The sequence below is a fragment of the Balaenoptera physalus genome (genome assembly GCF_965194825.1).
Source record: "Balaenoptera physalus genome assembly, chromosome: 16".
Lineage (NCBI taxonomy): Eukaryota > Metazoa > Chordata > Mammalia > Artiodactyla > Balaenopteridae > Balaenoptera > Balaenoptera physalus.
This window is the reverse complement of record NC_138898.1, coordinates 26,170,231-26,185,846: the sequence shown is the minus strand read 5'-3', so window position 1 is coordinate 26,185,846 and position 15,616 is coordinate 26,170,231. Positions and strand designations below refer to the sequence as shown.

At 54.6% G+C, this 15,616-nt stretch overlaps 1 protein-coding gene and 1 pseudogene across 2 annotated transcripts in view; one reads left to right on the top strand and one right to left on the bottom strand.

Moving 5' to 3' along the window:
• The window catches only part of EFCAB8 (EF-hand calcium binding domain 8), a 63,622-nt gene extending 61,632 nt beyond the window's left edge, over positions 1–1,990 (top strand). Inside the window, exon 27 of the mRNA XM_082432127.1 lies at positions 694–1,990. Within this exon, the coding sequence (XP_082288253.1) occupies positions 694–1,116 (423 nt within the window). The 3' untranslated portion in view covers positions 1,117–1,990. The remainder of the gene's footprint in view (positions 1–693) is intronic.
• Positions 1–15,616, bottom strand: part of LOC309646191 (small ribosomal subunit protein eS24 pseudogene) — a 143,199-nt pseudogene that overhangs the window by 15,313 nt on the left and 112,270 nt on the right. The window lies entirely within an intron of this gene.

Below are 15,616 nucleotides of genomic sequence, written 5' to 3'. Positions count from 1 at the left end.
CTGTTTGTTTGTTTGTTAGCATGTTCACTGCTCGTGTCTCCGTACTTTGGGCCACTCCCGAACAGACACAGGGCCTCATGGTGCCAGGCACACAGTCAACAAGAGAAAGAGGGAGTGGAAGGGGGCCTGTCCTTGGGGAGACAAAGGAGCCAGGAGCTTTGGAAATACCTGCTTTGAGTCCCATCCTGCCTCTTGCTTGGGCGGATTCCAGCCTCTCTCAGCCTCTTCCTCCGCCTTAGGGGCATTAGGGGAGCTCCCACGCTCTGCGGCGGGGACTCAGAATAAGTGAGATAACCCCCCTGTCCCAGCTGGGGAGGGGTCAGTGCAAAGAAGGAACGCTCGTTACCCCTGCCCTTTCCTGGAGATGGGCCTCAAAGCGCCGCATGGCGAGTGCTGATGGGAGAGGTGGGGGCATGTCTGGAGAGCTCCTTGCATCTGAGCCCCACTCGGGGTGCAGCTCGAGGCCTCACTCTAAGATGGGGACAAGCCAGTGCTGACCTCACAGGACTGTTGGCAGCACCAAGAGGAGGGCCGGTGCTGGGCCTGGTGCACAGCAGGCTCGCGGCTCGGCAGGGTGTGGTCATCAGTGGCAGGCCCGGTGCTTTCTCACGGGAAACCCCCTGGACCCACCCTCCCTGTTAGTCCACTCTTGGTCCTGGGTGTCCTCCGCACTCCCTGGCTCCGTCCCCACAGATCTCGCCTCAGATCTACCAAAGCCTGCACTTCGTTGAGCTGGCGCCCACCAAACAGCCTGACTTCACGAGGCACAGGGTCCTGGACCAGCAGAGGCGGCTCACTCTCCCGGTGACCCACCGCATCCACGAGGACCTGGGTCCCAACAGGGAGACCATGCCCGAGCACAGGGCCAGCACGCCCACTGCCATGGTCTCCTCTCCCTCCTCGCTCTCTCTGTCAGCCTCAGGCTCCAGGTTCCTGGCGTCGGGCTCGCCCGCCTCCCCTCGGCCCCAGCCCCCCCGATCCTTGCTGCAGCCCCGGTCTGCCCTGGCGCCCAGTCCTCCCCCGCGGTCCTGTCCTAGGTATCCGGGGACATCCTGCGGAGGCCGGCACCCCCCATGCCCGGTGCCTGTCCCCTCAGGCTGCTCTCCAGGCCTCTGAAGGCCTGCCTTCCGCCCTCTGTGCAGGAGGGCTCCCACGTCAGGCTCCGAGGTGGCCCACTCTTCTCTCCCATCCTCTGGCAGGGCCACCAGGCCCATGGGGTCCTGTCTGTCCCTGGCTTACCCCTGCCGGGCCCAGAGGTGTCCCCACTGGGCCATCTGGGGAAGCTGACCTTTTTTACCAGAATCCTGGCAAAGAAAATAAATGTTCTCAGATGTTGGAGTCCCACCGGCTCTGGGATCAGGCTGTGTGTCCCTCGCCCCCTTAGGCACCAGGCTGTGTCTCCGAGATGGGGTCGTGCTCCCTTGGCAAGGCCCTGGGCTGATGCGGGGAGGAGAGACCATCCCCCCAGGATACCTGGCGTGGCCGTCTGGCAGGTGACAGGCCGAAGCCTGGGACAGGGGCTTCATAGGCCCCGAGGTGATGTGGTGGGTGGGATGTGCCACTGAGGTGGGCTGTTAGACTCTGAAACTCGGTTCAGCCTCACGGCAAGAGTGAGGCCCAGCAGCCATCCGCAGGGGGTAGCCGTTGATCGTCCCCTGCCCCTGCTGGGTGTCTGTCCTCCTTCCCTGTCAGACACTCCTCTGCGGGGAACCCTGTATTTCCAAACCGTTCTGTGTCCCATGCAAGGGAGGCCCGGAAGTGTGGTGGGCAGCACCGCGGCCTGGCTCTGCCGCTGTCTGGCTTGGGAGTCCCTTGTTGCCTCTGGGCTCATTGTCCCCCTGTGGCCCGGAGGCACCTGTCCAGGCCTCTGCTGGGCCACCCGCCCTCTGGGGACTCTGGACACACGATCTGATCTGCGGCCTGTGGGGAGCCAGAGCGGCCACTGCTGTGCACCATGCTGCCCAGGGGGCCACGCTAGGTGGGGGCTTGCTGGAGCGGTGGGGAGGTGGGCTGCAGACCTGCTTTTGGGGGGGCGATCTGGATAACTCTCTGTTCCCACAGGTCCTCCCGCCCAGCTCAAGGCTCAGCCCCGAGGCGGTGAATGTACAGCTTCTCATCTCTCTCTCCACTTCCATCTCCCTTCCACTTCCATCTCCCTTCCACGCTTCCCTCTGCTCTCGGCAGGGAGTACCTGCATCACTGTTCCTCCTCCCCGGAGCCACTGTGTTCTCTCTGCCATGGAGAAACTACGGTCTGAGCCCTCCAAGGCTTGGTTCTTGGAATCAGGGGGCACCCAGGAGTCTGGATTATTGAGGCCAAAATACATCTGCATGCTCTACTCCATCATCATCCCTGTATCTGTTTCCTAGGGCTGCAGTGACAAAGAACCACAAACCGGTGGCTTGAAACAACAGAAATGTATTGTCTCTCAGTTCTGGAGGCCAGAAGTCCTGGTGTTGACAGGGCCATGCTCCCACAAACCTGTAGGGGAGAATCCTTCCTTGTCTCTCCCAGCTGCTGGTGGTTGCTGGCAATCCTTGGCTTTCCTCGGCTTGTAGAGGTGTCACTCCAATCTCTGCCTCTGTCATCACGGGGTCGCCTCCCCTTGTGCGTTCGTGTCTTCACACCGTGGTCTCCTCTGTGTGTGTGTCTCTCTTCTTCTTGTAAGGACACCAGTCACTGGGTTGGTCACTGGGACACCCTACTCCAGTATGACCTCATCTTAACAAATGACATCTGCAGTGACCCTATTTTCAATCGGGTCACCATCTGAGTTACTGGGGGTTAGGACTTCAACATCTGTTTTTGGAGGATACGTACAATTTAACCCAAACCAACCTCCAATCCATAGATCCCCTCAAATGATCAGGGAAGTTACAGGAGCCGCAGGGACCTGCAGTGCAGGAAGTGAGGGGTGAAGAGTGGGTCTTCTGAGCACAGGGGGCAGCTGGGGCTGGGGGCCGGGCAGGTTGGCCAGACCTGGGTCGTCAGTCTGAGCCTCTCCAGTGGCAGACCTGGCCCTCCGCCCGACTCTGGTCCAGGCTCCTCTGCCACAGTCTTGGTTCTTCTCAGGGGCCACTGGGGTTTTTGTTGCATTTGAGCCTCAGCAATTCAAAGGCAGACAGAGAGGATCCTGCAGCCCCTTGGGGAGGAGCTTCCCTGCCTGGTCTGAGGGCTCTGGCCTGGCTGTCTCTGGCAGAGGCTCCCCTCTGACGAGGCGGATTTATCAGGGGCTCAGTCTGCAAGCTGGGATGGCTGTTTTCCTGGCAGAGTTGTCAAAATCTGGTCCTGAACAATGGTCCCTGGCCTGGTAAGGAGGGTGGATTGTAGAGCTCTGACCCCACGGCTCACTCTTCGAGCCGCTGTTCAGTTGCACCCATTTGGGGCAGTTACCTCAATGCTCCACCATGCTTGGCTTCCAGGCCTGTGGCAGGCGTCTCTGGACCCCACTGCCTTTGGGAGCCTCAGGGTATAAAGGCTAGAAGGGCCCCAAGGCTCAGCTGCTCTAACAGGGAGGCTCAGGGAGCCATAAGTTTTCATATCTAGAAACTGGTTGAGCTGGGACTCGAACCCAGGTTTTCCTGAGCCAAAGCCTCCGATCGTTCTGCTGCATCCTGATCCGGGCAGTGTCTGCGGTAGGGAACGCAGGAAGCGGGGAGGTGCGTGGATAGGGTGGTGGTGAAAGCAGTGGCAAGGCCAAGGCCTGTGTCCAGAGGTGAAGGGAAGGGTATGGTATGAAGGTATGAAGGAGGAGTATGGTGGGACCTGGGGATGTGGCAATGACCAGGCCTTGAGGGATTTTCCTTAAAGGCCTCTGCACAGCCTTGACCTGGAGGGCAACTCAGGGTCCCCTATAGGACCCGAGACCTTGACTCAGGGCCCACTGGCTGGACACTAGGGGCCTGGACATGCTGACCTCTGGGGAAGCTTCCGCTTGACTCTGGGACTCAGTGAACTCTCCCGTCAGTGGACCCAGCCCTGTTACAACATTTACTGCATCTGCCCACATGTTTTAGTTTTGGCATGTTTTAGAAAATAATTGTAGAATCTGAGTCCCACCTCCTACTGAGGCCGCGGCCAGCCATAGAAATTCGTCTCTGGCCACGGGAGGCTGCAGGTGCCCAAGATGCACGATCCCAGGCCCCAGGCTGAAAAGTGGGGCTGAACTTGGCCAACAACATCAACGACCCCTGTCTCTCCTGCTGCCTGCACCTGGCCCAGGCCCTTGTGGGATGTCGGGGAGATAATTCCAGAGCATCAGGGTCACAAGCAGCTTAGAATGCAGATGAGGAAATGGAGGCCAGTGTCACACAGGAATGGGTGTGTGAGGAGCCTGGGTCAGAGGCCCCGCCTCTGGGTCCCCCTGGGCTTCCCTGAGCCCCACAGCACCCCTGCCCCTCCAGCTTCCACTCCCTCCCCAGGCCCAGCTGCCCGTGGAGCCACACCTGTCTCCTCTCCATCTGTTCTCTGCCTTTTGCATCACTTAAAAAACTACTTGTTTTAGATCTTTTCTGATTCTAAAAGTAGCACAGGCTGAGTATAGAAAATTAGGAAATTACAGAAGAGCATACAAACCAGTAAAAACCATCTGGATTCTATCTCCCAGAGATCATTTTGGTACATCTTCGTCTAGATTTTTGTCTGTCTTTAGGTGCACTTGTGCACACACCCATTTACACACACACTCATGCCCTCACATTCACTCACAGGCAGACTCACACCCACTCGTTCACTCCCTCATCCACTCACATCACACAACTCATACCCTTGGCATTCAAGCCTCAAATGCAGAATTCCTCATGCGATGAGCAAATGCCCGTCACTGCAATTCCTCGTAGACCTCGCCTGTGATGGCCGCGTTCAGCCCTTCCTGGTGTCACCTTCTCCAGGATCTAGGGTTGTCGCCCTGCTGCTCTTGAAAGGAAGAGGAAGGCACACGCCTCCTCTCTGGCCCCAACAAGATCCTGCTAACAGAGCAAGGAAGAGATATTTACCTCCAGTGGCGCAGAAATGGTTTCCTGGGCCCAGCGTGGCTGAGGGGTCAGGACCAAGGGTGGGTGTCTCTCCACCAGGAGATGGGGTACGAGGGCACCAAGGGGAGTGTGGGGACCAGCTTGTCCTCGGAGAGAAGCCATCGTGGACCTTGTTTTCTGGCCCCACTTCTGTATTTCATACTTGTTCAACACTTACTGAGCACCTGCTATATGCCAAGCACTGTCCCGGGCCCTGGGGACTCCAGAACGAGGAACACCCAGCCCTTTCCTACTGGGGACACGGATCACTCCTCTGCAGTGTGGATACGTATTTTCATCGGTTTATCCAACAGATTATCTCGTTGAGCACAAGCACCGGGCATCCGGAGGGAGGCGTGGAGCTCGTGGGACAGTAGGCAAATGCAGTGGGGACAAGGAGAAGCCATCCGAGATGGCTTCCTGGAGGAGGGAGCTTTTAAGCCTAGCGCCAGCCAGGACCTTTGTGTTTGCTGTCCACTCTGCCTGAGAAGGGCTTCCCCTGGATCAAAGGACCTCTCCTCCATGCCCTGCTCAAACACCCCTCAATGCCTGACACCCCCGCACTCTCTGACCCCTGCCCCACTTTATTCTCATCACAGTATTTCTTTGTGTATCTATTTATCACTGTGCCCCCTTCCCCCAGGGCAGGACCAGGTCTGTTTTTTCACGGTTCCCAGGCCTGGCACAGTACTTGTCACATCACAGGTGATGGAAAACTACTTGTCCAAGAAATAATCTTGACTCTCAGCTCTAAGTCTCCCTCCTCCAGGAGATCTGAGATTGATCTCACCCCGGTTTTCCCTTCTCTGAGGCTGGGTGTCCTCTATTTGCCAGCCCTGGCTAGATTTTGGAGTGTCCCTCCCCAGTGGGGGACTGCAAACCCTGTCTGTGAGCCCCAAGCCTCTGGTGGAGCTGCTGGGAAGAGGAAGTGGCCTGGGGACTTTGAGGACCCGACTGGCTCTGGAAATCTGGGCTTCTTTCTGATTCCCAGAAATCTGAGTGTGTCCTGACTTGGGTCTGGAAGGGTGGGTAGGCCTTGGATTGGCCGGTGGTGGGGAATAAGGGTGGGGCAATGAGGAGGGCCTGGGAGCTGGGCTGGGGGTCCCTTTGTTCTGAGGGTCTGACTGTGGAGCCCATGGGGATGCGGCGGCTGCTGGGTGTTCTGTGTGGCAGAGCTCACCCGTGGGAACTGCAGCATCGGCGCCCTGTGCTCTGGGAGTGGAGGGCAGATCCAGAGCAGTGCGTCACCCGCCCCCAGGGCAGGAGTCCATCTCCTGAGGCGGCAGCCTGCGGCCAGGAGGGTAGAGGCCTGGCCCACTGTCACAGTGGGGCTTTGTGGTGAACAGTGGTGCCTGGGTTTCGTGACAGCTGTTTCCAGACCTGCACCGCCAGGTGTTTGTCGGGGGCAGTCGGGAGGGGTCTTCCAGCAGAGGGGACAGCCAGGGAAGAAGCCCTGAGGTAGGAATGAAATGGCATTTTCAGACAGTGGGGAGGGGGCCAGTGTGGCTCAGGGGAGTGAACAGAGGGAGGGAGGGGGCGTGGGGAAGAGGCCTGGAGCTGCCGGTCGCACAGGGCTTTTTTTCTCTTGGGAATCCCAGGGGCATTTAATAAAAGGTGCAGCACAATCTCATTGGGGTCTTGAAAAGTGCCCTCTGGCTGGTGGACTTTGGAGGCAGGAGAGGTCCTGGAGACCTGGGGTTAGAGAGGGGCAACTTGGTATCCTAGACCAGAGGGTGCAGCCACTGATGCCAGGAGCTGGCCATGGGGGGCCTGAGGTGTGCAGGAGAGGAGCTCTGGGCGGCTCTGGGTGGCTCTGGGCTGCTTTTCCTTCAAAAGCTTTGTTTTTTGTTTTTTTTTTCTTTTTACTTCAAGAGCTTTTAAACACTATCAGATTTGCTCAATTCTCAGACATAATTTTAAAACTGTATTAAAGGGACTTCCCTGGTGGTCCAGTGGTAAAGAATCTGCCTTCCAATGCAAGGGATGTGGGTTCAATCCCTGGTCAGGGAACTAAGATCCCACACGCCGTGGGGCAGCTAAGCCCGTGCGCCACAACTACTGAGCTCGTGCACCTCAACAAGAGAGCCTGCGTGCTGCAACTACAGAGGCCATGTGCCCTGGAGCCTGGGCGCCACAACTAGAGAGAAGCCCATGTGCTGCAACAAAAGATCCCGCATGCTGCAACTAACACCCTATGCAGTGATAAATAAATAAATAAATCTTTAAAAAAAAGAACTGTATTAAAAAAGCAATTTAAAAAGATTTCAGAAATTGGGATGTCTCACGATTGATGGGTACATTCAATGACCTTTTCCCCTTGGGAAGCTGATATTGCATTGATTGTGTGTATCCTGGGGTAGAAACAGGGCGGGTAAGGCAATCCTGCTGGGGAGGGAGCGCCCCCTTGTGGAGGGAGATCCCCTCAGACCCAGCCCGCTTTGAAGATGCAGGACACAGGATTCCTTCGTTGGGAGAGGAGTTGGGCTTCTGGAGGGGATTGAGGGTGGGTGGGGAACCTCTAGCTCTTCTCCTTGGAGCCTATTGGGGGGTGGGACAGGGGGTGACACTACCTTCCAACTTGCCAGATGTTTTACACACATTTTCTCACAAATTTCCTACGAGGTAGGTCACCTATCCCCATTTTACAGATGAAAAAACTGAGGCTCAAACAGGGTGATGACTTGCCCGGGGACCCCCAGCCAGGAAATGTCAGAGCTAGGATTCCAACCAGGGATGTCAGGTGTTTCTGCCTCTTCCAGGCTGAGATGCTCAGGATTTGGGAGTGCTGCATTTGGGTGGGGATCCCTTGAACATTGGAGACAGAAAAACTGTGGGAAGATTCCCTGTGACAGGAGACCCCCACCTGTAGCAGGCAAGATCAAAGGCCAGGGTAAAGGGAGTGTTCTGTTGCCTCACAATGCTGTCCAAGCTTTCCAGCGTGCTGGGTGACCTTGAGTAAGTCACTCACTTTCTCTGAGAGAGCGTTAATCCCCCTGAGCTCTGGGCTGGGGCATACACCTTATGGTGATGGGCATGTATGGAGGGTTGAAGGGAAGGCTTGGCGGATGGAGACGCTGTCCCATGAGTTCTTTCCCTTTGCAGAGAGGGCAGCAAGGCTCTGAGTTCCAAGGAGTGGCCTCTGATTTGAGGAGTTGAGGGGGAAGCACCCATCCTGTGTGGCCCCTCCAACCTCAATGTTCCCTTCACTCACTCAGTCACAGGAGCCAGTAGAACTGGATGGAAACCTCTTCACCCAACCTTCTCCCAGTCATTACTTCTTAACACACAGCATTAAGGAATATTAAAGTTGACAGGCCATAAATTTTATTTGTTCAAGGGTGAAGTGTGGACAAATAGATGGCATGTGTACTACCTCCCTCCCACCTCTCACCCATTGCAGACATCACTAATGGATCATGCACTTTCTTGCTGAAGTTGGATGTGGCTTCAGAATCCTTTCCCAGGCAGCCACTTCCAACCAACTTCAGTTAACACTTGAGGTTAAACTCAGCCATCCATGCTGTTCATCCCCTGAAAGGCCAACTCTGCTCTGAAGTCAGTTCAGGGGTGTCTTCATTTAGAGGAGAGACAGGAAGCCAGTCCACTCAGTCAGTAAAGATTCATTAAAAAACACCTTACCACTGTGGGCTACTGGAGCTCTATCCCACTGGGGCTGGGTAGACATGCCTCATGAGATGTTGTGAAAATTCATTGAGATTGTCGCAGTGCCTGAAAAGTAATACTTTTTATTGAGTAGTTACTTTGTGCCAGGTGTGACCACATTTAACCCTCACAACCATGGGACTCAGAGAGGTTGAATAACTGGCCTAAGGTCACACAGCTAAAAAGTAGTCAGACTCCTAACCAGCCCACTATCCTGCTTCTGCATTAATAATAGTGACTGACATTTATTGACCACTTATTATGTGCAGGTACTGTTCAAAAGACTTTAAACATTCTACAGTCTTTTTTAATCCTCACAACAATGATAAGAAATGGATACTAATATTATCCCAACCTGCTAGATAAGGAAACTGAGGCACAGAGAGACACAGAGAAGTATCTTGATGGTTAGTGATGGGGCTGGGATTCAAACCCAGGAAGAAGACTGGCTGCAGAGCCTATTTTTCTGTTTTTTCTCCTTTTTAAATAGTCTATGTTTTTGGTCAGCACATTATTTTGGTTCTCCGAAGGTACCTAATGCCCAAATTGTGAGCTGTTACTATTATCATCATTGGTACTGTGGGTGAAAGGCTGGAGGCTCAGAGAGAAAGGGTGTGTTGACTGTAGAGCAGGACACACTAAAAGCAGAACTCAGGTGTGTAGGTGGAAAATGGTCCTACAGCTCAGTGGGGAAGGGGTTAAGACTTCTCTATGTGACTGGAGGAGCTCTATCCTTTTTGGAAAGAATTCCATCAAGACAGGGAGAATAAACAGCGATGTGGCACTGCCAGAGCTGGACCCATGAGGGCGGGAAATCGACATGAGGAATACAGCCATGAAACGGTGACTGCCAAAGCCCCTCTGATGTTTGCTGAGAACACTCAGCCTCTTCACACAGCCTAATGGCTGCAGTCTTGTCTGAGCCTCAGAATGGCCCCTACCAGGCAAAATGACTACTCCATTTTATGGATTAGGAAACTGAGGCTCAGAGGGGAGTTGTGACTTGACTGATGGCACATTGGCTCCCTGCACTGACCTCCATCCCCAGGCTGGAATGCTCACACACCCAAGGGGGATTAACTCTGGTTTCACAGGCCTGGGGTTCACAGAGAGGTCAAGCATTGCCTCTGGTAGAAACTGTTAGTACTGAGGCCCAGACAGAATTTGCCTGTTAGGGTCTGGCATGTTCACTTTTCAGAATTCCTGAATCCTTGTCCCAGTGGTAGACTTACAGGAAAAAAAGGCACAAGGAGTCCTGGTTTCATGCCTATTTCTGCCACAGTCATGCTGGTTGTCCTCAGGGAAGCCCTGTCCATCTCCGGGCCTCAGTTTGCCATGGGGGGCTTGAATTAGATCAGTGTTTCCCAGAGTGAAGATCTTTAACAAACATAGTATGTGAGGTGATTTTAGGTGGACATGAGGTTAAATAATAATTGATTTACAGTGAGAGCAAATATTTGTTTTTAGTTTTCTTGTTTAAAAGATTTGTGTAGGATTTGTGTTTCTTCCTTAAATGTTCAAAAGATTTCACCAGTGAAAACATTTGGGCTTGAAATTTAATAAATGACCATATTTTCTATTTCTTCTTGAGTCAGTTTTGGTCATTTATGTTTTTTAAGAAAGTTGTCATATTTATTTAAATTGTTGAATTTAATGGCTGAAAGTTGTTCATAATATTCCCTTATTTTCCTTTTAATGTCTGTAAGATCTGTAGGGATGTCCCATTTGAATTTTGATATTGGTAATTTGTATCTTCTCTTTTTTTTTGTCTTGATCAAACGAGCTAGAGGTATCAATTTTCCATTTTCCTTTAATCTTTCTCACGAAACCGGGGAAATCTATGTTTGGTGCTGACAATTCTTCAAAAACAAAAACAGCTCTGATGTTCATTACTTGTCCTTTTTGAGAGAGAGAGAAAGAAATAGAGAGAGAAAGAGAGAGAGAAGGTCAGGCTTTCAGCATCCAGCTACAATTTAATTACATTTTGGAGGAAATTTATTAACTCTTCAGTTGCCTTTTATTTCTGGAGAACGATTCGATTTTCCATTCACACTAGGGAGATACAGTTTCCTTTAAAAACAAATTTATTTAAGTAAAAAGAAAAATCGTCATTTTAAAGAAAACTATTAAGTTACTAAGAGGAGAGGTAGTTCACAGACTTGCCCAAAGGAATGGCTGTGCTGGAACCCACAAAGTCAATGACCTTCTTAGCCAGGGCCAGGGGGTCACTGCAGCCAAGTGCCCTGTCTTCTTGGCCTGGAAAAGGCAGGGATTTGAGCCAGGTGGGCCTGGACCCTGCAGACAATGACACTGGCTTGTCCTCAACAGTACCCTGACTGTGGCTCACTCAAGAAAGTCATCTTCAGGATGTTCGCTGCCTTGGTAAGTGGGCCCTTGGGCTCTGCCTGGGGGTTGGGAGGGGGTGAAAGGTTTCCAGGTGTCTAGAAGGTGAGTGGGAAAGGTAGTCCCAAGGAGGGAGGGGGGCAGGAAGAAACGTCACTAAGGAGGAAAACGCATCTGTCATACTCGACTGAACACATTACATGGACTCTGCCTCTGCAGGTTTCTTTTTTTTTTTTTTTTGGTTGCACCATGTGGCTTGTGAGATCTTAATTCCCCGACCAGGGATGGAACCTGAGCTCATGGCAGTGAAAGCACCGAGTCTTAACCACTGAACCGCCAAGGAATTCCCTCTGTAGGTATTTTTAGCTCCTTATTTTTCAGATGAGGAAACTGAGGCTCAGAGGAGTTCTGTAGGTCTTGTCTGGCTCTCTAAGGTATTAGACTCGCTGTGGGTGAGGGACTAGGGGGCCCCGTAAGGACCCTGGAATCAGTAGTGTCTCAGGGTTGAGTTGGTGCTCGACAGAATATGGACTCCAGAGCTGCACCAACTTGGGTTCAAATCCCAGCTTCTCTACTCACGCCTAGTGTGACCCCGGGCAAGTGTCTGACTGTCTCGGAGCCTCACTTCCCACATTTATATAATGGGGATAAGTGGTTGGTGGTTGAATTCCCCGACGGGAGGGGGCGTGGCCAGGCAACAGAGACTCTGGGTTCTCACAGAGGCTGAGGATGGCAGCTGATGCGCGGCGGTACACTCCGTGCCAGCTCAGTGCCCCTGGTGCTGAAGGAGATGGTGTTGGGCATCCCCAGGGAGCTGCCAGAGGAGGGCTGGTCTTTCATGAAGATGTGCACCCTGTGGAGCGGCTGCTGAGTTGGTCCAATGGCTGGTGGTTCCTGCTGCTCATTCTCAAGGTGGTGAGGGCTGTGGGGGACATCCTTGCCCTCCCGCCCTCCTGTTCCTTCTCTCACCATCCCTGTCTCAGTGACTCTTAGGAAGGACTCTGCTGAACTCTTCCCCACTGAGGTGTGAGCGACTGAGAGCAGCACAGACCAGGCACAGGGTTTTAGGCCAAAGGAACATGGTACTAGTGGTGGGATGAACCGCCACTAACAGGGCTGATGCTTCTTTCTCAACAGGCAGAGGTGGTTTTACTCTGGAGCCTAGGGGTCCTCATGGAGCCTGTTCTGCTCCCCACCCCGCAGCTAGAGAAGGCAGAGACTTGGGTAATACAGTCTTTCTCGACAGGTTCAGGCACAGGAAATGTTGACAAGGCCGGTGACGTCCAAACTGCAGGCGTTGGTTCAGACATGGGGTGCTGGTGGTTCCAAGAGGGTTGATGGAGCAGTGGAGATGGTTGTTAAATCAGCAGGTGACTTGGCAGGTTCAAGGCTGTCAGGAGCTGGGCAGGGCAGCTGGGCCCCGCCAGCCCCAAAGTCTTGGGTATCAAGCTGGTGATGTCACCACAAAGATTGTCCAAGTAAGCCCCCAGGGCCTGGGCGCTCCCTGCATGCAGGAGCTCAGGGCTCTCTCTCTCAGAGACCTGGCCTGTGGTGCCTCAGTTCTCCTGGGTGAGAAACGGCAGCATTCTGCTTCTCCAGAGGCCTTTCCTACTTTTTATCTATCAGATGAGGCCAAAGGGCAGGAGGCAGTGTGCCTATTGTGCAGGTGAGGAAATTGAGGCCCAGAGAGGGACTTGGCTGGACCCCATGCTTCCCACTTTCCAACACTTGTCTCTGTCCTGCCTGTTTGTGGGTGAGCCACCACGTTCTGCAGAATGCTGCTGGTGCAACCCTGACCCCAGACTCGGTGACTTGGGGGAAGCCAGGCAGCGCCAGCCCCTGCTCATCTTTAATGGACCTCACACAGCATCAGCACCCCATTGCAGATAAGCACCCTGGTTTGTTCCCGGATTCTGAGCGTCTGAGCCTGTGCTGTCCCTGCCGCCGGGTCGTTCAGGGTGTCAGCACTCTTCCCGCGTGCTTTCACTCATCAGCTTGTGTTTATGGAGCACCTACCGTGTGACAGGTGCTGTGCTGGGTGCTGGGGACACAGCGGGGATAAGACCGCCATGGTGCCTGCCGTCAGGGACCCCACATGCAGCAAATGAGGCAGAATAGTAAAAATAATCAAATCACATCGATAGAGCACTAAGTGCTAAAAGCAGGGGGTGGGAAAGACAATGTTGGGTGGGAGGTGACAGGGAGTTAATTAGGACACACGATCAGGGAAGGACTCTCAGGGAAGGTGACGTCTGAGCAGAGACCTGCAGGACCGAGGAGTCAGCTGGGTGGCCATTTGGGAAAGAGAGTTCCAGGCAGGAGCACAGCTGAGACAGTGGCCTTGTGGGGAGCGGGGTGAGGCCAGCGTTTAGGGAGCAGTAAAGTGGCTGGTGCGAGGGAGCTGAGGGAGCAGCGAAGGAGAGGAGGTCCGCCGGGCAGACGGGGCCTTGCAGATCATGAAAAGGAGTCTGGAGTCACTCTGAGTGAGACGGGAGCCATTGCAGGGCTGGAGCAGGGAGCAGCATGCTCGGATTGGAGCCGCGTGCAGAGGGCGAGGGGGACGTTCAGGAGGTGAAGGTGGTGCAGGCGCCGATGTGCAGGAGTAGAAGTGTTGCGGAGGGAGGTGTCTCGCTCAGCTCCTCGGTTTTTGTCCTGAGGCCCTGTGCACTGCACATCCCACTGAATTTCCAGGGAGGTGGCTGTCTTCCCCCCATTTTACGGAAGAGAGTAGAAGCTCTCAAGTAGGGGAAGTAACTTGCCCGAGGTCATCCAGCACGGAAGCCAGAGGGGGATTCGCACCCAAGCCAGGTTGACCCTTGCATCTGCTCCCCTCTCTTGGGTGCTTCCCTGGTCCTGCCCCGCGCTGGCAGGGTGACCAGGTGCCGGTGACTAAATCTCTTCCAGCTGCGTCTGGAAAGCTAGGCAGCTCCTCCTGGTGATTCAAAAGATTCAAATAAGAGACAACTTTCCCCGTGGGGGGCACTCAATAGACAGTCTAGGGCTGAGGACCACTCAGGGAGGAGGAGGAAGGAGCCACCTCTAAAACCAGGTTAGAGAATCCAAAGAATCCTGGGCTCTCGTGTAACTCCACCCCCCGCCCCGGCTTGCGTACCTCCTGGGACGGGGGCTCAGTCCTGCAGTGTTGGACTGGTAGAATGTCCTTCCTTGGGTGGCATCCACGTTTACCTCCTGCTCCAGCCCAGCTCTGTCCAGGAGGGTGATGAGGGGAGGCAGTGGAGGTGCCAGACCGTGTTCCCCTAGCTTCTCACAGGGGCCACAGGAGGGACCTAGCGCACAGCCACAGACCCCATCACCACCAGCCCTTCCCTTCCCGTACACCCACCAGCAGCAGCTCCAGAGCTAGACAGCCAGGCTCAAATTCCCGCTCTGCAGCTCTCTAGCTGCGTGACCACACGAGGCCTCGTCCCGCTCGTTTCCTCCAGTTGCACCTCCCTCACGGGGCTGCCGGGAGAAGAGGACATGGAGAGGTACAGTGAGTTCCCATCTCCAGGCCCAGCAGGGTGAGTCCTCCACGAAGGGTGCCTATTATTGTCATTTTTATTTCTCAGCCCCCTTGCAAAGCCCAGGGTCTCAAGTGTCCTAGGATGATGCCTGACATATCTGTGCTACTTGGAATGGCCATCCGGGAACTTCCCTCCTGTTGCAGGGGGACCTTCTGGAGGCAATGCCCTCACTTGGCCACATGGCTGGTTGGTGGCATTGATAGCAGACAAGCTGGCAGGTTAAGAAGGGAGGAGTCGCTAGGAGCTCTGCTATTCTGAGCTCTGGGCGGGGTGGACAAGGCCTCCCCTTCCTCCTCTTTCCCACTCCAGACCCACTGCCAAAGCTGAGGGGCTCAAAGGACTCAGGGCTGAGTGCTGGGGACAGAATCCTCCTGGAGCCCTGTCCCAGGGAACTGCCCAGGACCAGTGTCTGAGAGCTGAACAGAGCAGGAGGCTCTCTGCCAGTGCAAGCGGCAGGAGCAGGTGGTGGTCAGACACCCAGGGTAGAGGGGGCTCTAGGGGCCCCAGAGTCTGGGCCAGCCTTCCAGGCCACCTAGAGATTCCCATAAGCCCTTGGGCCCCATAGTGGAGAAGAAGGGTAGATGGGGTGCTCAAGCTCAGGCTCCCTGACCTTGACCATGACACGTGGTGACCAGCAGCCTCGACCCCTCCTCTCCAGGGCTGAGTCATCCCCAAGAGCCCTGGGAGGGTGAAAGTGGCCTAAAAAACCACTGTGACCACTGTCGGGCTTTGCACTGGCCTAGATGCATGAGGCCTCAGAGCTGGATCTGGTTTGGACAAATAAAGACTGTGATGCTTCCCTCACTTTGTGTGTGAGGGGTTCATACCCATCATCACAGTTGACAAGGGCCTTCCACACCAGGAGCTTGGGGGCCTCAGTTTGCCTCTGGCCTCTGAGATGAGGTGAGGACTAGCGTCTCTTGGGCTCACGTGGGGAAATTGAGGCTAGGAAGGTGACTCCCTCCAGGTCACATGGTGAGGGAGCACAGGGTAGGGGTGGAGCCCAGGGCTTTGTCTCATCACTGGGCCAGGGGGCTCTGAGTCACGGAGAAGCCAGGCCCTGCCTGTTGGCCC